At 46.7% G+C, this 23,141-nt stretch overlaps 1 protein-coding gene across 2 annotated transcripts in view; it reads right to left on the bottom strand.

Annotated features, from left to right (window-relative positions):
- The window catches only part of NELL1 (neural EGFL like 1), a 727,165-nt gene extending 704,560 nt beyond the window's left edge, over nt 1-22,605 (bottom strand). For both annotated transcript variants that reach the window (XM_045825346.1, XM_045825347.1), the window contains exons 1-2: nt 22,464-22,605; nt 14,401-14,529 (exon numbers count right to left, since the gene is read on the bottom strand). In XM_045825346.1, the coding sequence (XP_045681302.1) occupies nt 14,401-14,529; nt 22,464-22,518 (184 nt within the window). In that variant the 5' untranslated portion in view covers nt 22,519-22,605. The remainder of the gene's footprint in view (nt 1-14,400; nt 14,530-22,463) is intronic.
- Nucleotides 22,606-23,141: the final 536 nt, after the last annotated feature.

The following is a 23,141-nucleotide window of genomic DNA, read 5'->3' as shown; positions in this document are numbered from 1 at the left end:
ATACAGAGGCAGGGGCACGAGTGTGTTTTGTGAGCTAAAGGGAGGCGGAACCAAATAGAAGGGTATGTGATGAGAAGGGTAGATTATAATAAACTGTATTAACATTCACAAATATTTGCTGCCTTTCCCTGGGGAAGGCCACGGCCTTGCTTGGTTCTGGAAGTTGCTTTGAGCCACAGTGACATGGGAAAGCTTTCAGGGCCGGCTTGTGCTTTGCACGCTGTCTTTTCCCTCTGTCATAACAACCAGCATGCCCTGCAGAAAGGATGGTCAGTCCGCCTGTTCCAGAAGCCCCCGATGCCCCATGGTGAGCATGCAGACAGCAGCCAGCTCCCGTTGCGACTGACCGGTGAAATCCAGCCATGCTGAGTGGTACAACCAGAGCCTTCCTCCTCCTTGAAGGGGCCCAGCCAACATTCCTTCAACCTCATCAACATGTGGCTCCTCACTCTTCTCATCCCACTGAGGCTCAAGTTCTAGAACCTGGATAACCGGCCAAGACTATAGATTGGGGGAAAAAAAGGACTGGGCAGAGAAAACCAATTTGAAGACTCATAATACATTTTGCCAGAAAATAAAGTTCATAGCTTATCTTGATATGTTCCCAGGTCTGACACTATCACACGACAAATAAGGCCATGAAATTGATGTCCTGGCCCCCGTGTTTCGGGCAGTCCTTCTTAGGAGGGGAGGGAGGACGGGGCACAGCAGCTCACCAAGGGGCGGACTTGGGACTAGGTCAGGAGACCTCCCCGCCTGAGCAGAAGTCCAAGCAGGACCCTCCCCAGACGTTCACCCAGAAGGGCGCTCACCCTCCCCGAGACCAGACCCGGAGCCCTGAGTGCCCACCAGAGTCACTGCTGCAGTTTTTACAAGCCCATCAAAGTCTACTGTGGGCCACACAGCAGGTGAAATTAATCCTAATCTCCTAGGGGCGGGTCCTCAGCATCACAGGTATTTTTTAAGTTCCTAAATGAGACTAACAGGAGCCCAGGGCTGGGACCGTGATGCCAGGCGGGCAGTCCCCGGATGGCAGGGACCCGGACTGCCATGGCCACAGCTGCATCTCTCACCCCGGGCACTGTGCCTGGAACAAAGGTGATTCCCAGTGGAAAACAGTAAAAGAAAAACAATCCTTTAAATCTATAAAAAAATCCACACATCCTGACCCTGAACAGACCATGCTAGCCCCTTGTTTATTTCCTCCTGTGGTTATAAATACAACTTCATCTTTTAAAATTACAGCACATTTTCTCTAGAACTGCACTGTCCAACAGAGTGGCTGTTAGTCACATGCAGCTACTTAAATTTAAATTTAAAGTATTTAACATTAAATAAAACTCAAAATTCAGTTTCTTGCCCTGGCCACTGTGGTTCAGTTGGTTGAGCATCGTCTCGTAGACCAAAAGTTCACAGTCAGGGTCCTGGTCAGGGCACATGCCTGGGTTGCAGGTTCGGTCCAGGTCGGAGCATGTACAAGAGGCAACCGATCAATGTTTCTCCCTCACATCGGTGTTTCTTTCCCTCTCTCTCTCCCTCCCTTTCGCTCCCTCTAAAATCAATGAGCATGTCCTCAGGTGAGGATTAAAAGAAATTCAGTTTCTCAGTTACACCAGCCATAAGTCAAGTGCTCAGCAGCCACACGCGGCTGGTGGCTGTGGCACTGGGCAGTGTCGATACGGAGCCTCCTTCATCCAGAAAACGCTACTGGACAAGGCTATTCTGAAATAACCAATTTCATTTCAAAGAGCCACAAGTGACCCTGGTGATTTTATCCAACCCTCTCCCTTTACAGATAGTACTGAAATTTAATGGTAATGAACATAAGGACATAAATGTGGCTACACAAAAACAACTGCATAAGACATAGAAGGGAGAAGTCAGAGCTTAGCAGTAGTAAGGGGAAAAAACATACAAACGAACCTCTGTGGGGTCTTGGTCCACAGTAAGTTTATTATGAATTAATCCTGTGATGGGGTTGCAGCACTAGGAATGTATGAACTTGAACAAAGAGGGGTTGCTCTGCTGTGTCTGGATCAGATGACATGGGAAGCACTCTGGTCAGATAGCAAACACCGCTAGGGTGTGGGCAAACGACTAGGTATTTGCACAAGAGAAGATAATATCAGAAATCGGAACCAAGCCGAGTTCCCATCAATAAGCAAATGGATGGATACAGGGTGGTGTGATGCAGCAGTTCAAACTAATGAACCAGATCTCTATGTCCTCAGAAGAATAATGGTAAGTGAAATGCTACATTTCAGAAAGATCCATACTGTGTGATGCCATTTATATACATTGTTAAACCATGCAAAGCAATAGCTAGCATGCACTGGATGTTTACTGTATTTCCAATAATACACTAGGAATACATTCTATGAATCAACTCACTTAATCCAGAGAACAATCCTATGGGACAGATAATTTATTACCTCCTCATCATGGATTAAAGGAGAGGATTAAAGGAGAGGTTAAAGAACTTGCCCAAGGTTACACAGCCAGTAAGAGTCAGAGCTGAGATTGGAATGCAGGCAGTCTGGCCCCAAAAGCTGCTCATAGAACCACCACATGTGTGCTCTCTCTCGTATACATGTCTATACACACACATACAAACGTGCACATGTGGTAACATAAGCACACACACACACACGCATTCTTGTGAACTGAATATGCACCGACCATGTTGGTGATGGCCTTTAAGGAGGCTGACAGAGGAAAAGAACTAGGAGAGGAACACAGAAACTTCAACTTACTCTGTAAATTTTTTTTTAAGGTTCTAAGCAAATAAGACAGAATGTTAACATTTGCTGATTCTGGGGAACAGCTATGGCATTGATGCTTCCATAATCCTCTGTGCTTGTCTGTCATTTGCATTTTGTTTTGCAAAGTATTCCTCATCCAGCTAAAAAAAAAACCCACAACTTTAAAGACCAAGGCCCAGAGAAGTTAAGTAATATACCCTGAAGTCAACAGCAAAAGAGCCGAGCTGGAATCCGAGTTCCCAGGCCAGAGGCTCCATGCCTGCCCTGCAGCTCTGCAGCCAGGCATGTGGGTGCTGCACTGGTGAGCAGACGGTAGGCGTGCGGGCTGAGCCAGCCCAGCACATCGGCACGTCCTGGCTCCACTTCATGCATTGGCTGTATCCATGAAAAGTTCTATTTAATAAAATATTTGTGCATCAAATCATGTTATCCCACTTACTTACACTATAATTTTGGAGATGTGTTCCCACAGAAAAGAATTTACTCCCAATGTGTAAAATAAACCCCAATCAAGAATCACAGCATTCCCCAAAGAGCGGTGCAGTTGACACAGATGCTGATGTCCCACAACGCTGTCTCCCGAAAGCCCAGTCAAACGGCCGCAGGGACTACGTTCCAGATGGGCAGTAGCAGAGTGGAGCCCCGTGTGTTAGCTCTGATTTTCTGGCATGCACCTTTTGGCAGCCAAACAGTTTACCAGGTACTCAGCCACAGGTAGTCAGCAGGCCCCTCCAAGTGCAAGAATCATAAAATTCTATTAAACGGAATTCACCAGCTGACAAGACACCATCTGTCCTGGTTGATTTAAAATACCTGCCAAGGGATAGTTTGCCAGATGTCCTTCGGTTTCTCCTAAGAGAAGCTACATCTTTATTGCATTGCCCATGTTGACTCGCCCCCACTCTCCTGAACTGGGGGAAGACATCCGGGCGGGGCCGCGGGGCCAAGACAGACCCTGCAGGTGTAGGCTCCCGAGTTCAGATCCTGTGTCTGTCCATACAGACAACAGGAGCTACTGGAACTCCCTGGGTCTTGAATTCCCTATTCTGTATAACGGATATAAAAATAGTGCATATAGAGAAGTGTCCATAGAAGATTCAAAAGGCAAATACATTTTAGGAGTTGAGATAACCCTTCTTTTAAAACTAATCCAGTGCAGACAACAGGTAACCCTTCTCATTAAGCGCAGCCAGTAACTGCAAGTACCTACTCCTTGAGAAAAAAAATGAAACAGAAATATTTTCCTGAGTTTATACACATAAATGGTTCAAAATTACCTGAACCAACAGTACACATATTTATTTGCTTATCATGTTTCCCCATAAGAGCCAGACTTTGTCTGATTTGCTCGCTGCTGTGTTCCTTGTGCTTGCAACAGTGCCAAGCACATAGGGGGTGCCCACTCAATATCTGTTTAGTGAAAAACATATACCTTTGGAATACTCTTAATAATATTAACTAACATGTATATTCCTTTTTATTACTTACAATAAATGTATATAATCTAAATTAACCCTTAAAGTAACTTGTATCATAGACATTACATTATTACCCAATGTCTGAAGAAGAAACAAATTCCAGGAGGTGATTTGCCCAGCATCCACTTGTTTGTATGGGATTGGCTCACATGCCTAATGGTTTCTGAAAGAATTCTTGTCTTGTTACATTCTCTGCTGTCTCTCTCCATCTCTGCTTTCCTCACTGTAGTATTTGATGGGGGAGGAATAGTAAGAAAACAGACTTACTGTAGATGTCAGAAGTGCTCAAATTTGGGAAATAAGCACAGAGTTTATTTGCTCTGTGATACACACTTAAGTCACATAACCATTTAATGATTTTCCAAAACATAGCAGTGCAGGTGTTACTTTGCCCCAGAGAGGGACTCGTAAGCCCACTCCACTCGAGCAGCTTGCTCCACTTTTATTTTGGCAAGAGCAAAACCACTTATATTTGGGAGACACTGGTATGTGAATTGGATTACTCCACTAATTGATTAAATGCAAAGTTATACTAAATCACTCCACTCAAAGTGAGGTTGACTTATAAATGCTCCCAGAGGTAATTAGCAATGAAGCGCATCCAATCAACAGAAAAAACAATTCAGACTTGGGCAATAGTGGGTGGCAGGAAATCTGGAAGATCAACATTAACCTAACCCTTTGGGGAGATCCATCTTACTCAAATTTTCTAAGCATTAAGAGCTAGCTTAAGCTTCAAGCTTCAAGCACTGTTTTGTGAAAGCGATTACACATGGGCAGTGCTCCTATGTAACAGAAACCACATGTTATTTAATTCCTATTCATCTTTCAAGGCCTGGTTCTGGTGCCTCCTCCCCCAGGGAGCCTTCCCAGGTTATCTCATGAGAAGAAAGTTCTCTCTTCAACATACTCAGGACTTTACCCATACCCCACTGCAAGCCAAATCTATTCTCTCCATTAGAGTACCTGAGGGCATGCAGCATCAGCCATCTAGACTGTAACATCGCAAAGGTCAAAGTCTTTGCCTGCTTCACCTGTGTTTTGCACAACATCTAGCGTAAAAGCATAGAATGCAAACAGGTGCTAAAAGTCTCAATCTTCTGAAAGTATCCCACTTTAGCCTTTGTTCTATCTTGTATAAAACAAGTTACTTGAAAGATACTATATTTTTTCATTTAGAAAACTCCTAAATAGAATTCCTGAAAGATAGCACTTTCCTGGAAGACAAAGAAAAGCAACACAAAAAATTTTCACTCATGCATATTCTAATTCACTTTCATAAATGAGACACCAATGGACAGACACATCCTCCCAACTACTTAACACCAAGGCAGTGTCCGCCAGGAAAAAGTACAGTTCCAAATCCTCGGACCTTCTGAGTCCCATTCAAGGCAAAGCAGAGGTATTCCAAAATGACTTTTAAAACTCTACTGCTGGTATGCAGAATGCGTTTCAGCATAGAGAAGATGGGTGCAATCTTAAACACAGCCATTCATTCTCCCTGCCCCCAACCACCAATCCCCAATAAAATATAATCTGTTTCAGGCAAGAAGAGAATAAAAGCCATATTTAACTTTGTGCCCTATACACCAGACAGCAAAAGCAAAGCCAACTTAAAAGCTGGCTAGCCCCAAAGTAAATCCTATTAGACTTTGGAGTTGGATTATAGGAGTGTTTCCAATTAAATGTGCTTTCTGCTTAAATTTATCAACATTATTAATAGGCTTCCATTTAAATAAAGGTTTTTCATTCCCTTAATATACAGTAGCTCAAAGCTGGACATAACAATGGTAAAACATGAGAAGAAATAAAAATTAATGGAAGAAAGAATAATAAATTCATGTTTTATACTTTCCATTCTCAGAGTGCTTTCCCATTTGTTGTCATTTAATATTTGCAATCAGCCCTGGCTGGGGTGGCTCAGTGGATTGAGCACTGGTCTGTGAACCAAAGGGTCGCCAGTTCAATTCCCAGTCAGGGCACATGTCTGGATTGTGGGCCAGGCCCCTGATGGCAGTGGGGGGAAAGCATGTGAGACAATCACACATAGATGTTTCTCTCTCTCCCTTCCCCTCTGTCTAAAAATAAACAAATAAAATCTTTAAAAAATATATTTGCCATCAGTCTTTGTATTCTTCCCATTTCTGGATCAGAAAACTGATGCTTAAAAACATTTAGAGACATATCCACTGGCAACCCTAAGTACTCCCTCAAGGTATTTTCATTTTCCTATTGATAAAAAGGAACAATAATAGTATTTACCTTTATGACTATAGTGAGGATGAAGTAAATTAATACATCTAAAGGGCTGAGCCTTAATCTTCTGCCCACACTCTAAACCTCTGCTTTTCCCATTACCCCAACCTGTCTTTGCAGGTTAAAATCTACATTACTACCCTGGCTGGTATGGCTCAGTTGGTGGGGCATCACCCCACAAACCGAAAGGTAACAGGTTTGATTCCCAATCAGGTCACGTGCCTGGGTTGCGGGTTCAGTCCCCAGTCAGGACGCCTGCAAGAGGTAACAGATTGATGTTTTTCTCTCACATCAATATTTCTCTCCCTATCTTTCTCTCTCTTTTCCCCTCTCTCTAAAATCAATAAAAAATGTTTTTTAAAAAATCTGACATTACCAACACACAGGACAGTTGATACACAAAGGAGAAGAAGGTCAAAGTTAAACCCCAATACTTAAAAATGACTCACATTTAATGAATCAGGATTAGGGTTAGTAGTGCTGTAGCATTTTATACACATTAATTTATTTCATCCTCACTATAACCATGTACAGTAGGTACTATTATTACCCCAATTTATCAATGAGTAGATGGAGGAAAAGAGCTTAGGTAGCTTGCTAGTTGTTGTCATATATTAGCATTGAAAGATAGGACTTTAGAGCCTTCCCATTAACTGAGCAGGAGTAAAATGGTAAAATCTGTAAGCTTGTCTAGGCCTGCACTGTCCAGTGTGGTGACCTCTAGCCACATATGTCAATGGGCACTTGAAATGTGACCAGTGTGACTGTGGAAATACATATTCACTTGAATTCATTTGACTTGAAATTTAACATGAATATTCAGTGAAATAGCAGTTTCCAAGACCCTGAACATCCGTCAGTGAGGGGCAATGATCTTTGAGAGATGACGAACAAAGGAGAGGAGCCCAACAAGCACCCAGGCCTCCCGCTCAGACGGAGCTCCCGGGCTGCAGCACAGGGAGAAGGAACTCAGGCCGAGCCCCACCGTCTCCCCGAGTGGATGTGAGGAAGTTGAGAATCTGGGGAAACCAAGGCACCAGAATGTCACAGGACAGTATTCAAGAGAGGAGACAACAGCACAGAGGAAAAAGTATGGATCTGTCTCCCAATCAGTACTCAGTGAAGTATGATCGGTGTGTGCATATGAGAAAACTCCCCAAGAACAAAGAACCCCCACCCAAAGATAACAGTGCCCAGCACATACTCAGGCCTGAGAACAGTACTATTCCCACCAGTTAAAGTAGAAAATCTCAGGATTCATGGATGAAAAATAACTGGTTGTACTATAGCTATCAGCACCAGCATTGCTCTAGGTCATCTAACAAATCCTAAGTGTAGAACCCAAAAAGATCAAATTGTTTCCCAGTAACTTGACTGTGTCCTAGAACAAAACTCAGTAACATTAAAAAAAATACAAACATACTCAGCACCAAACAAGGTAAAATTCACAATGTCTGGCATTCAATCAAAATCATCAGGCATGCAAAGAAAAGCAGTATGGGGAAAAAATTAATCAGAATTGACCCAGCACTGATGCAGATATTAGAATCAGCTGTCAGGGATATTAAAACAGTTACTGTAACTGAATTCTATCTATTCAAAGAATTAGATGGAAACATGGAAAAAAATTTTAAGGGTCAAAACTGAACTTACAGAGATAAAACTACAATAGAGAGGATTTTTAAAAAAATCACTGAGTGATACCAACTGCAGACAATACAGAAGGAAAGTTCAGTGATCTTGAAGACACAGCAATAAAAACTATCACAAATGACATACAGAGAGAAAAGATCATTTTTAAAATGAACCAAGCATCATTGAGCTGTGGAACAACTTTAAGCAGCCCAAGATATATGGAGTTGGAGTTCCTGAAGAAGAGGGGTGGGGACAGAAAAAATATTTGAAGATATAATGTCTAGCTTGCTTTCTAAGTTTGATGAAACTCAATAGACGCCCCCCCCACGCAAGAAATATGAAGAAAACCACAGCAAGGTACATTACAATCAAATTGCTCAAAGTCAGTGATAAAGAGAAAGTCTTGAAAGCAGGGGGAAAGCAGTTGCATTGCCTACAGTGGAACAAAGATTGGGAGACAACAAACTTCTCTTCAGGAACAATGCAAGTGAGAAGACAATGGATCAACCTCTTAAAAGTACTGGCAAAAAAAACCTGCCAACTCAACTCTGCACCCAGCAAAAATGTCTTTCAAAAAATAAAAACAAAATAGACTTCTTTTTAGATATACGGAGTCTGAAAGAATTCATCACCAGATGACTGGCACTCCAAGAAAGGTTAAAGGAAGTCCAGCGGGCAGGATGAAAATGGTGACAGATGAAATTGTGAATCCACATGAGGGACTGAAGAACACAGACATGGTAACTGCATGAGTAAATAGGTGGCTGATTTTCTTATTAGCTAGAACTGTTCAAATCATAATGACTTATTAGAAAAAAAAACAACAATGCATGTAGTACAGGGTTTATAACAAAGTAAAATTATAATGTATGACAATAACAGAACAGTGGTCAGGAAGAGAGAAGTAAACTACTGAAATGTTCTCATATATAATGTTGTTAGGGGTAGACAGTGATGAGCCCTAAAGCAACCACTAAAATAATGAAACAAAAAATAATAGCTAATAAGTCAACAAAGGAGATCTATTGTAATCATAACAAAAAAAAACTTCCATTATCCAAAGGAAGCCAGAAAGCAGAAAAATGTAAGAAGAAATAGACAGTACAGGTAGAAACTAGGAGCAAAAATGTATATTTAAATAGAATCATGTCAATAATCACAGTAATGTAAATGGTCTAAATATCTTGATGAAAATACAGAGACTTTTTGGTTTAAAAGAGAAACAATGGTAAGACCAGCTGTTGCCCACAAGAAAAGCATTTTATATGCTCCACATGTATAAGCCTCAAAATAACTATAATTGGTAAAAGAATCCAGGCCAAAAAAAAAGTACCCATCATATGATTTTGTTTATATAATATCTGAGAACATGAAAACTACTCTATGGTGACAGGAGCCAGATCATTAGTTGCCTAGGGGTAGTGGCTGAAAGGCGCAGGAGGGAGAGATTATAAAAGAAGAAAAGGGGAGATTTTAGAGTGATAAGTTTGTTCACAGTCTTGATGTGGTGATAGCACAGGTATAGTTATACATCAGAATTACAGCATAGTACCCTTCAGATATGCACAGTATGTGAGTCAATTATACCTCAATAAAGCTATCTTTAAAATATGATAATTAAGCATGTATGGAATAACTTGGCAAAGCAAACTTTTTCAAGTTTAAATTTTGTGAAATAGAAATACAGTTCAATTATTTCAGACAAAAGTTTTGCTTCCAAATTAACATATATGGTAAGTATAAAACATAAACTAGGTAGTAAAGGCTTTGTAAAAAATCAGAAAACATCTGTTAATTTGTTGTGGTCATATGTTGAAATGATAATATGTTTTATATATTGGGTTAAATAAAATGTATAATTAAATTTAATTTCACCCATTTCTGTTTACTTATTTAATGCAGCTACTACAAATATTAAAATTGCCAGTTCCACTCATTGCATTTTGATCAGACAGTGCTGCACTCAAAGTAGGACTTGTCTGGAACACACTGGAAACAGCACAGTGTGCACATTTCTGGCCCAACAGTGGGTAACCACCCTGTGCTAGACACCGTCATGCCCCCCACCAGTAAAAAATGCCCACATCTTAGTCCTGAGAAGCTGTAATATGCTGCCTTATAGGGGTGACAGCAGAGACTTTGCTGATCAGATTAAGTTGTCAATCTCGAGATGAGATCACCCTGGATTACCTGGGTGGGTCCAATGTAATCACAAGCTTCTTTATGAGGGAAGACGAGGAGGCAGAAGAGTTGGTCCCAGAGAAGACAACTGAAGCCGAGCTTGGATGGCCCCAGCCAGGAGCCAAGCAGTGTGGGGCCTCCAGCAGCTAGAAAAGGCAATGAACTGCCTACCCCATGGAAACCCCAGAAAGGACACAGCTTGGCCAAGAACTTGACTTTGACCCCCTAAAGCCCATTTGAGAATTCTGACCTTCAGAACAGTAAGATAATAAATATGTTTTGTTTGAAGCCACTAATTTGTGGTCATTTTTAATAGCAAGAATAGAAAACTAATACAGATTTTGGTACCTGGAAGTGGGGTGCAGCTATAACAAATAACTAAAAATGTAGAAGTGGCCTTGTGGAGTAATATGAGGGGGGAGCCAAAAAAAAAACACAGAATTTACATATATAAAAAATTGTGTATTTATTCGTACATGTGTAAACTTGTCACTTCAAAGTACTCTCCATTTAAGGAAATACACCTATCAAAACTTTTTTCCACTGCTCAAAACAGTTTTTGAACTAGTCGATTTTGATGCCTTTTAGCATTTCTGCCTTTTGTTTTTTGTTTGTCTTTTTTTTGTTTCACCTCTTCCCTATCAGCAAAACGTTTGTTTTGAGGACTTTTTTCATCCAGGAAAGCAAAAAAAAAAAAGTCTCTCTGGGTGAGATCGGGTGGGCCATGGGAGGTCATGCTGCTTTTGGTCAAAAGCTGCTGAACACTCAGCCTGGTGTGGGCAGGTGCACTCGTAAATCACCCATCATGAAATAGGCAAATGCATTGAGTCTCAGAAAAATTCAGTGAAGCCAAACACAGCCTCTCACAACAATGCCAGCTGGTACACTGACAGAGATTGGTTCCTAGGACACTCACCTAGCAGGGGGAGCCTGTACTACAAGGGGACCACCCTCCAGAAGATAATTCAGGGATTTTTGGGTCCCCCCTCATAAAATACTGAGGAATTTTTGAAGAACATGATAGAAAAAAGCCTAGATTGCCTTTAACACACTGTAAATAAGTGAAGTCTCAGGATGATGTAAAGAAAATGATTTTAAAAAAACTTCTAGTATCCCAGAGAACATTTAAATCATTGTGGAAAGACTATTAGAAATATGAACATTAAAAATACTGCTGGTGCCCTGGCAGGTGTGGCTCGTGGGTTGAGTGCCAGCCTGAGAACCAAAGGGTCACTGATTTGATTCCCAGTCAGGGCATGTGCCTGGGTTGCAGGCCAGGTCCTCAGCTGGGGGTGTGTGAGAGACAACTGATCGATGTATCTCTCACACATTGATGCTTCTATCCCTCTCTTTCTCCCTCCCTTCTCCTCTCTCTAAAATTAAATTTAAAAATATAGTTTTTTAATAATAAAAAAATAAAAATATGGCTGGTGAGGGCCAAAATATGAGGAACTTATTGCCAGGACTGCAAACGGGAAGACACAGGACCCTTGTTACACATCGAGGCAGAAAACTTAGTCAGACTGTATCCTGTACTCACATGGGAAGCAAACCTTGTAAAAGATGAATCAGGACATTCAGCTACAGAGACTTCCCAGCACATTGTTGAGTGCAGTCTGCTTTACCTGGCTGCTGTAGCAAGCTGAGACTTGTGGAGATATTGAGATGCAACAGACATGAATCTCAGGGAACCAGAGAGCAGACTTTATAATAAGCAAAATAATGACTCCCCAAAAATGTCCATGTCCTTACTGCCAGAACCTGTGAGTGTGTTTCCTTACCCAGGGTAAAAAAAAAAAAAAAAAAGGACTTTACCAATGTGATTAAATTACCTATCTTGAGCTGGAGAGATTACCCTGGATTACCCAAGGGGATACAATGGAATCACAAAGGTCCTTATAAGGGAAATCCCTCCTCAGTCAGACTCACAGAATGAAACTACACCTCCCACCAAAGAAGCCCAAATGCCCTGCCGGTGGTGAGAGCCTGGTAGATATCCCAGCAGCAGGTTCCAAAGCAGAGAGCACAGGAATTGGAGAGCAGAGCGCTAGCCGGGGAAGCCAACACTTGTGGAATAAATGAATGAGTGAATAAATAGTGAGCAGAGCAGGCAAAATATCCTCTTACAGAGCACATTGGACAAAAGAAATCTGATCTTCATTTCGTAGTTAATTGTATTATGGAAGGAAGAAATTTTAACTCAACTCAAAATGTTTATTCATCACAGCAATATGCCATGCGCCATACATGGCCTTGGAGGTGAGGAGGTAGCTAGACAGGCATGACTTCTGCCTTCGTGGAGCTTATAGACAAGACCCGCTTCCATGGCAACCCTGCAGATGGGTCAGCAGCTTTGCCCAGGTCAAGAATCTCAGGGTTGCTCAGCAATAACTGAGCAAAGAGAAAAGTAACCCAGTCTGTATTCTCTTCACCATGGCCGGCTTACACACTTCAACTCCTTAGCAAGATTAAGTGGAAATTAACATATCCATGGTCATATGATGTATCATTTTACAATAACTGTAGATTTGCTATATATCACTAACAAGGCTTAAGTTACCTGCACCGTAAATATGTACATCTCATCCAATAATGTCAGTGCAGTCACTCTGATACAGTCCTTTTGTTATCTTCATAAGAGGCTGAGCAAAAAAAAAACAAAACGAAACTCCAACCTTGCCAGGCATCCTCACCAAGGGCTGTCCAGGCTGCTAGACTAGCATGTCCAATCAGGCCACTGGCCCACTTCAGCCTCCACGAAGGCCCCCAATGTTCTGAGAGTCAAGTACAAAACCACTCACCTAGCCTAAAGGCTGGGTAATACTTACAACACTTAATTACAAGTCCATCACCTCCTGCCTATCAGAATGGCCACTGACCATAAACCATCAATACGCTCAAACCCATGGATATCAGCTAAATACCAGTTCTACCCACAGGGTCCAACATACCCTAGCCTCTGCCTACCTCTCCCTGCAGCCATGCTACTCGTCTTTCTGTTGACTTCTGCCTTAAGACCTTCTTAGGTACTATTTCCTCTCCCCCAAATGCTCTGAGCCCCACCCCTCCCTACACCAGGCTTACTAATCAGTTTTCAAGTCTCGGCAGACAGAGCCCTTTCTCAGAGTAGCCTTTCCCTGGTCACTATCACCTCCCCACCCCAGTTAAAGCAGAGCTGACTGCACTACTCTTATTCAACACTGCCTTCACTGTAAGTACAACCGGAATTCAATAATTCCCTGGGTAATGACTGTTTTCCTCACTATGTTTTAAAGCAGGGGCTGCACTTAGCTTATTTACTCTGACTGGTAACCCGTCTATTAGCCCGTTGCCTGGTTCACAGAAGGAGTTCCGTAATAATAGCTACTTACTGAGAGTCTGTGTACCAGGTGCTGTTTTAACCACTTTGCTGGATTAGCTCCTTGCAGCAGCCCCATTAGGTCCATACCATTATTTTAGACAAGGACACAGAAAGAGTCGGGCCCAGTAACTGCCCAAAGTCTCCAAGCCAATAAGTGGCAGGGTAGGAAACTGACTCCGGCAGCCGGGCTCCGGAGCCCGCGCATTTAAGAAGCACGTGATCCTGCCACTGAGTGCTTGTTGAGTGATTTAATGAACTGTGGTCAAACTCAGTGGGTAGAACCAACTAAGCTGCACCCCTCAGAGAACACAGCCGTAAAACACCCTCTGTGCTCGTGAGCCCATGAGATGAGAGAAGTAGGAAAAGGTAGAGTTGCAGATAAATATGCAGATAATAAAGCAATATCCTGTAAAAATAATACAGCTGGCCGATGCCTTTCAAGGACTTCGCAACTTCATTCCTCTTTACATCTCTACCAAAATCCCCAGGGAAATATGTCACCACAAGCCAAATATTTCACCACCGTGTCCTCAGGTGTCCCACCTTGTACCATCAGAATACCCCCCCAGAATATCTGAACACCCAGAGCATTTCTGAACACTCCTTCTGACAATCACACAAGAGAAAGAGCAGAGATGATCTTCCGACAAACACACGCCCCATGACCGCCCCCCAGGCAGCCCTCTTCCCCAAGCTCTGCCCCACGCAGAGGAAGAAGCAGCTTTACCTTGAAATAAGAATGCTTTGCTGGTGTTGTGCAGTCCGGGCACCTGCGTGACGCCGAGGGTCGTGTTCACGAGGTCAAGCTCAGTGATGATATCCATCTGGAGGTCAGGGTCCATCCCAGAGCCCAGCACTGAAAAGGAACACAGAGCTGTCTTGGCTTCCAATGCACACTGCTGGCAGGCATACGGACCAGCAATCGGGAAGCCAGTGGTCAGTGCTTGGAGATGCTCTCTTGCTGGGATGTAAAAGGAAGGCAACTATGCTCTGTGACCCCACTGATGTTATAGTTCCTTTGTCTCTTTTCCCACCCCCACCCCTCATTCGCGACAGACGGATAATCACTTGTCCTACATCCACAGGGCCCAATATAATTACAACATTAGAAAGGTAACATGCAGCATTGTATCACCTCCAGCAAAATCTGAATCAGTACCCCACAATCAAATACAGTATTTCTGGAGCAGCAAGTGTAACGCGTTCCTCTAATTGGCTAAACAAACACTGTAAATAGAGTCGTGTGGGTTGAGCTCAGGGTAAGTGTTGCGGTGGGGAAAGATATGAAGAACTTCGGGTTTCCAAGCTTTTTCAGATCTGGGGACTGTGGACCCAGAATAGCCCTGAGAGTTGTGGCTTCAGAGACTGAAGCAGCAGCGAAATTGGACACCCCTCACCAGGGGAGACTTCCGCGGAGCAGAGCGCTCCCCATTCATCGGCACAGCCACCTGTGGTACAGCGGAAGGTGTGGACAGAGGGACTAGCCAAAACAGAGGATCCCTGCAACACGGATGTTCATTTCCTTCCAAGGGGACAGACTCCTGCACGGAAAGTTAGAGGCTCTGCCTACTCTCGTTGGAGACCTTAACGCAGAGAAACATGGCCCTGAGTTCCGGTGCCCCACTAAGAACCAGCAAATCTCTAAGGCTGTCTCAGAACCCTCTGGTGGGGGGTGGGGGTTCCTGCAGAATGATATCCTCATAACCGCAAAGTGACTCCCAGTCACATACATCCATAGGGCCAGAACTCACTCTGAGGGACTGCTATTCATAAAGGCTGTGTCTAGCTACACTTAGCATCTCAATAGTGCAATTCTGCTGGCACAGTTGGGAATGTTTTAATCAGCGGCAGCTGTCAACTTTTGTCTAACTGTAATGCAGTCGTGGAGGCAAGACTGGGTGAGCTTGAGCCCAATTTGTCCCAGAGACACTGCATGAATGCTCATCAGGACATCAAGAGCTAGTACAGCCCTCATCTGTCCTCCCTCCCTTAGCCCCTACCCCGCAGATTTAAGAAGGAAATCTACCCCACCCTGAGTCTTCCTGTGAGGAAGCAGAGACTGCTGCAGCAATCTGAGCTTCTGTCAACAGAAGGTGGGTCAGCAAAGGGTCTTTGGAGCTGAAGCCTGTCCCTGCCAAGGCAGACCAAGGGTTAAATTAAAGGCAGAGTGCACACAACTGCCTTCCAGGTTTGTGTCAGACTTCCCCTTGCCCTCTGCACCAAAGATTAAAGTTTTCCCCTTGCAAATGTGCAGTTATGAGACCAGTTTACCCAAAGACAACTCTTCCATCCATCCATTCATTCTGCATTCATTCATTTATTCAGTACTTTTTCACCAGGTATTACTGAGGCTTACTATGTGATACATGCATTGCTAGGCACTGGAGAGTCCTCACTGAGCATGCACTCCCAGGGCAGGGGTGAAGAGAGGGCAAAAACCTCAACAAACAAGATAATCTGAGACAGCAGTGAATGCTATGCAGAAAATAGAGTAATGAAATAGAAAGCAACTTGCATGGAGCTTTAGAAAAGAGGGTCAGGGAAGGTTCTCCTGAGCTGAAACCTAAATGATGAGAAAGGACCAGATTCGGGAAATCTGGGGGGAACCTTCTCCAGGTTTAGAGACAGCAAGTGCAAGAAAGGGCTGGGGTGGGTGGAGCAGAGTGGGCTGGGGGAGGGGAGGGTGGCAGACATGAAGCTAAAGAGTAGATCTTGCCTTCCTGTGAGCCACAGCGAGGAGGAGACACGGAGACAGGTGTTGTTCTAACTGCAGTGGGTGTCACCGAAGGCTTTCAGGTGTGTGTTTAAGGGGCAGAGGCGTGGATGTGCTCTGATCTGCATTATGATCCCACGAAGTTTCCGTCGCCCCTGCCTGAAGTGGCTCATCCCTCACACGGACTTGGTTCACAAAGACTGACTGACAGAGTAGCCACTGTGGGCACAGAAGCACTGAGCTGAAGGGCAGTCTACCCACCAAGTCACAGCAGCATGAGCCCCTTGTCGAGACTGCTGCTGTTTTTTCCCTCCTGAGCTCAGGGAGCAGCAGTTCTGTGATGTCCTTGGAAAGGCTGGAAAGGAACTAATGTTTCAGTTTGATCTACAGCCCTGATTGGTGTGGCTCAGCAGATTGATCTATAGCATTCTACACCTGTATGGAAGGAATGAAATCAAGGGGACCTCCCTCCTGGCCTTTCTCTGGGCAGGAATTTGGAAAGTGGTCTGGAGAATGGGCCCTTCCCTGGACACAAGAAAAAGGAAGCACCCCTGTAACCCCAGAGCCTTGAATTTAGGGCCCTGTTAAGTAACTGATAAGCCGATGCACAATCGCTGCTTCAGGTGCAGTGACCTCAGAGAAACAGGCATATCTGGGGAAAGCATGAGAGGACTGGACGGCATTCAGGCCAAGGAAATGTTCTCAAAGGCCGGTGGGTGACTGAATTATTGACCTCCGATCTCTACCCCTCCCATAGCCACACCCTCTGCTGTGTGGCTTCACAGTTCCCTCCACGAGAGTGGGAACCGCACCCAGCCAAACCCGGCCTAGATCAGCCAACACCAAACCCACCATCAGACATGCATACCAAAATAAACGTTGTGTTGGCCCCGACCAGGGTGGCTCAGCTGGTTGGGTATCATCCCAAAAGGTTGTCCATTCAATTCCCAATCAGGGCACATACCACAGCTGTGGGCCAGGTGCCCAGCTGGGGGTGTGCCAGAGGCAACCGATGTTTCCTTCTTTGTCTCCCTCCCTCCTCTCTCTCTCTAAAAATAAATAAATAAATGTAAAACATTTAAAAAGCAAATGTCACTTTAGGTCCCTGAGTTTTTGGTGGCTGGTTATGCACGTTTTTGTGGCAACAGCCAGCAGGCAGGGACCAAAGACCCGCTCTGACTGTCATCTGTAAGATGCCCGGATTCTCAGACTAGGAGCCTTGCAGCCGAACGAGCCTGAAAGGCCCCCAAACAGATTCTGTGGACACGACAGAACACCCCGATGGTGGTGCCATGGATCCCAGTCCCCAACTGAGAACACTGCACCCTCAACCCAGAAAGTGCTGTGGGCACAAAACTATAAAGCTCCTCGTTTCAGCCCTATCTCATCCCCCCACTAACTCTGTGCCCTCGGAAAACTCCCTTCACTGCCCCCAGCCTCGGTTCCCTCGTCCCTGGAAGGGGGGCGATCACACCTGCCTCGCAGCCCGGTGAGGCTCGGGTGGCCACTGTGTGAACACTGCCAGCGCATGTGGGGTTTGCCGCATCCGCCTTTCACAAGACCACCTCTCTAGAGCATTCCAGCTCCCAGGGCCCCGCCTCCAGTGGAATCCTACAAAATGTACAGAGGGCCCCCTCCCTCTCAACCCCTCCGCTTGCCTACCTGACCTGGAAAGGCTCTCACCCTGGCTTTGCTTTTTGACATCTGTAGTAATAAATCCATGTCCACCCCCCTCTACAACCCCCAAGTGAAGGGGCTTCCCTGGCTTCAAGAGAACTGCATTGCTCTGGCCGTGAAAACACCCCATAAAAACAGAACAAGAGAAATCAGTGAAGCTTCCAGACACGGTTTTCTTCTCTTCCTCTATTCGGTCCCCTTCAGGATGAAAACACCTCGTGGTAACGGCAGCGCATGTAAAAGACAGCAGCTTGCACACTGCCTGAGGAATCAGAAAACCTCTCAATAAGAGAGCATTTACATGGCGTCTCCTGAACCTTACATGGTAGGACTGTTGGTTCCATTAAAAATAACCTTTTTTCTTGGAATGTTTCTGCTTCTTATCCAAGCATGGAGCTGCTGCCCTTTCCAAGGAAACTCCATTAAAGTTTTCTACTTTGGCCATAATGGCTCTACAAATGGCTGAAGGTACGAACTGGAATGAAGCAGAATAAAGAAGCTTCTGGGGAAGAAATACTTTTTCAAACCTACAAGGCAGAGCATCAGTGTCACAGAGGCGCCTGGGGCCTGGCTCCAGGATTCAGAACTTCCACCCTAATCTCCCCAACACCTGCCGCTGCTCGGGCTCCTGGCCAATCCTGAGCACCCTCCTCCAGCGGAGCCACTACCCACTCAGTCTACCTGCAGGCTCACAGGCCTAAGCTCCCCAGCAAACCCTCCTGGGTCTGGCTCACTTCAAATCTAACCTGGCTCCTAGTTCATCTGCCCCTTGTCCAGGCAGAGGAACATGATGCTGCACAGATGCTCCAGGACCTCACTTCACAGCAGAATTTCACAGCCATCTGACAGAACTCGGGCCCCGGACTCCTACAGAAGTCCTTAATCCCCAAAAGCAATATCCTTGAAGAACATGCTCTTGGCCTGTTCCAATCAGCCAATATTTCACGTGATCACTAGGGGCTGGGGGTTCTGTTCACAGCTCCATTCAGTTCGTCGTTAATAAACCGCACAGGTGTTTCAGAAAAGAAACCTCCCCTCCCGAGCTGGTGGCAGCCAAAGGCACTCACTTGGCCCCTGGGGCTCCCTCCACCCCCTGACTAAATCACCTGGGCACCCAAAGGAGAGTAATCAAGGAGTTTTATATTATTCACACTCCCAAGCCACTGGAGAAAACTCAGGGACATAATGTGGTATTACTGCGATGATTTCAGCCTCCTAAATTTTCACGATTAGTTGTGTACCTGGAAATCCCAGAATCACTTTTCACCCATTAAAGACACAGATGGAAAATGGCACCTCCCATCTCGACTCCACTGTCCTCTCTAAAACAAGTTCCCTGGACAATGGGCAATCGGAGCAGCTTCCTGGGACACCTATCACTGGATCTCCTCCGTGCAACTGCCACCGCACCACAGCGCTGCTTTAATTACAACGTGCCTGATAGCATCTGTTCATTTCCATCGAGAGGCAGGGGTATCCGAGCCGCTCGCTGCGTGTCCCAGGAGTTTATTTCATCTCGGACTGTTAACAGCCCCGACAACAATTGTCCCACTTGACAAATAAACTTTCAAAGCGGCTGTTTGGATCCTGATAAACTAATCACAGGCCAGCCTCTGCTGCGTGAGAAGTTGAATGTGTGAGGCAGAAAGGACGGCCTGGGTAAAATCAAAGGGGCTGCACCCAGAAAGCGGCTCATCACACCCCCTCAAGCTACAATACATTCTAAGTGCAAGAGTCGAGATCTAATACCCCCCTTCTCTCTGATTCTGCGGCGGATTTTTGCAGAAGACACGGGGTCTCTGGTGTTCCAGTGCTGCCACGTGGCCGAGGAAACCAGCCTCCCTGTGCAACAGCCACAGCCAGTGGGGCAGACCCGTCCAGGCTCCTTCCTCCGCCTCTGCACACGCAGGCTGCACCCTCTGCCTGGAAGGCTTCCTCCGCCGTGTGCACCTGGATAACTCCCCACACATCCTTCAAGATCACTCTCGATTGTCGCCTCCTGATTAAACCCTTCCCTGACCACCAACCGCTCCCCCCACCCAGAATTCATTCCTACTATTCCACCTCTGTAGTTCCTCAAAACAAACTTATACTCCCATCTGTTTCTCACCCCTCCCCTACCAAACTGCAGAATCAAAATTAAAATGCTTTGCAGGGTAAGGGGGTGGGGGGTGAAAAGTGTCAAGGAGATCAAATACATGGTGATGGAAGAAGACTAGACTTAGGGGTGTGAGTCCTCAGTGCCATATACAAATGATGTATTATAGGATTATACACCTGACACCTATGTTTGCAAACAATGTGACCCCCAACAGATTTATTTTTTAAAAAACAGCTTTCCAGTTTCTATCTAGATTATCAGCTAAACTGTAAGTTCCTGGAAGTCAAGAACCAAGACATCTCCTCTTTGCATAAGCACCCTGGAAGCCAGCAAGACACTCAACTGTTTGTGGAATGAATGAATAAATGCATAAACGAACCCTCCCTACAACAGAATTTTTTACAACATGCAAAGGAGCTTGGTGTGGGAAAGGGGAAAAGAGAGTGTTCTTAAAGCCCTCCACAAGCAGTGCGCCTGGAGGTGCAGTCCATGGCCAGGGAGGGCACTTTTTGGCCGACTTTTCAAAGGAATAATGAGAACAAAGGAGTTAGGCGTACTCCGTGGTGAGGTGCACTTGAGATGTGCAATGACCAGTTGGAGGCCCCGCCCCCACCTAGTTTCTCTCTCTCTCTCTCTCTCTCTCTCTCTCTCTCTCTCTCTCTCTCTCTCTCTCTGGTTGCTCAGGGAGATGCCCACCCGCACTAGATTCTCAGCGCGCAGGGCTGGAGCTCACGCTCTGCACTAGCCTCGCCTGTCCTGATTTTTCAGGGGCGCGTTACTCCCAGCTTGTTCTTGGTGTTCAAAGACAAACGCCGCTGGACGGGCCTGAACTCCAGAAGCAGCTATTCTCGGCGACACTGAGCCTTGGCGTCTCCTAAGCTTTGGGAGTCGGGCTGGAGACAGGGAAAGGAGGCAGATTCCTTTTGTCGATGTAGAAGTCCACGCCAGACGCTGTTCCGTTAAGCGAAAGGAAACCTGCTACCGGCTCCGTCCTGGGAAAATGGAAAGAGCCGGCAGGAGTCTCCTAGACGCCCAACTCCAGGATACTCTGGTGGGCTAACTGCCAAAGAGGGGCGCCTGGGGGCAAGTGGAGAGAACTTTTGAGCCAACCAAAACCAGGCCCTCTCCCGCTGCCCTGTCCAGACTAACTCGGTGCCTGGCCTGGGAAGGAGGCTCTGCCTGCACCGGAGGGAGATAAGAGCGCTAAAAGAGGAAAAGATAAAGGCACATGGAATGACTACGCACCAGTGCTGGGGTGCAAAACGGCCGCGCGTACCAAGGCTGGCTGGTGTGGGGATGAAAGATCACCCCACACCCACCAACCATCATCGGAGAGCCCTAATTTTGCCAATTTCCTACCCCACCCCACCCCCCTTTCCACATCTCGTAGCCTCGTGGATTAGACAGCAGACAGCAGACCTCCAAACCCCAGGAGGCATGGGGTTGGGGAGGGGGCGAGTGGAAGCTGAAGGAAGGAGGCGCGCTTAGAGTCCTCACAACTGCGTGTCTGGAGGCAGAACGAAGTGGGGACTTCGCCCTATTACGCCAATTATCACACACACACACACACACACACACACACACACACACACACATACACCCTAACCCGCAACCTGCAATTATAGCAAGGGAAAACTGGTGTGAATACACCAGTTCCAAAAAACTGGTTCCAAAAAACTGTGCGCCCAGCCCTTGGGCACAGAGCTATGGGAAGAGGGGGCAGGATAAAATACTCCTGGAGTTCCCCTGGGGAGAGTCAGGAGGGGAAGAGAGGAGAGCGAGGAAACCCGGGGTTCACCCGCAGCCCTCACCCCGTGCGGCGCCCTCCCGGGCTCCCGCAGCGCCCGCCGGCTGGAAGCGCTCCCTCTGCGGGTGCGACTCCCACGGCTGCCCCTTCTCCGCCCAGCGGGGCGCAGAGAGAGAGCTTTCCAGCGCACCTTTCAAGTTCTGGGGTGTGGAGCTCACTGCCCGCCCTGCTGTAGGTTTCCACCCGGAAGCTGGTTACAAACAGCAGGAGGATGCGCGCCCTCGGCCGCGCCCCTCACTCCTGCGTCCGCGGGGCCGCGTCCCCCTGGAAGGGGACACTCCTCAGGGGCATCTTCCAGGCTGGGAGTCCCACTTCTCACCCTTTCACCTGAAGCAGGGCAGGGAGATCTGAGGGACCTATCTACGCCGCACCGCCCTTCCCTGGACCAGCGGAGCTCGGCTCCAGGTCTCCCGAAGCTTGTGTGGGCTCTGGGCGCAGCGCAGGGGCTCCCCCCTTTCCTTGTATCCTTTCGACCGCCCCAGCCGTTCTTACCTGTCCTGGCGGTGCACACACAGAACCATACAACTAAAATCACCTCCATCGGCATCGCTCCCGAGGGTCCCGGCCAAACGGGGCTCGCGGAAGCCAGGAGGAAAGAAATGCGACTGGATCTCGAGGCGCGCAAGGTGCAGAGCCGCCAAACTTGCTAGCGGGCGGCAGGGGAGGTGGCTCGGCAGCGCCGGGTGCTGCGCTCAGGGATCGCGCCCAGGAAGGCGGCCCCGGCCGCCCCGCCCCCACCCCGCCCCCCACGGCGGGCGGCGACTGTGCGAGGCTCAGGCCCCAGCCCCAGCTGCGGGGGCGCTAGCCTTGGAGCTGGGGCGGAGCACCCGGCTCGGCCACTCCGTCAGGTTGCGCTCCGCTCTAGGATCGGGTTCTCCTTCTTTGCCGGTGAAACTGCAAGGTGCAGCAGCCGCAACTACCCGGAGCACCCAAGCTGGAGTCCCGGGACGGGGGCTAAAAGGGAGGAGCCGGAGGCTCTGGGCTCCCTAGCCGCTTCACGCGCTCCAACCTTGGCGAGCTGGCCTCGCAACTGTCACAGCCTCCGTCTCGGAGCTGCGGTGGGCGCTGCTGAAGTTGCCACAGTTCATCCCGGCCGAGACGTAGAACCGCAGAGCCCTCGCGCGTGGGCTTTTTTCCCGGGAGAACCCTGACCGAGAGGGTGCCGAGGAG

Source organism: Phyllostomus hastatus, unplaced genomic scaffold (genome assembly GCF_019186645.2).
Source record: "Phyllostomus hastatus isolate PE091 unplaced genomic scaffold, TTU_PhHast_1.1 phas_scaffold_585, whole genome shotgun sequence".
Classification (NCBI taxonomy): domain Eukaryota; kingdom Metazoa; phylum Chordata; class Mammalia; order Chiroptera; family Phyllostomidae; genus Phyllostomus; species Phyllostomus hastatus.
The sequence above is the reverse complement of the archived record's forward strand: the minus strand, read 5'-3'. Positions and strand labels throughout refer to the sequence as shown.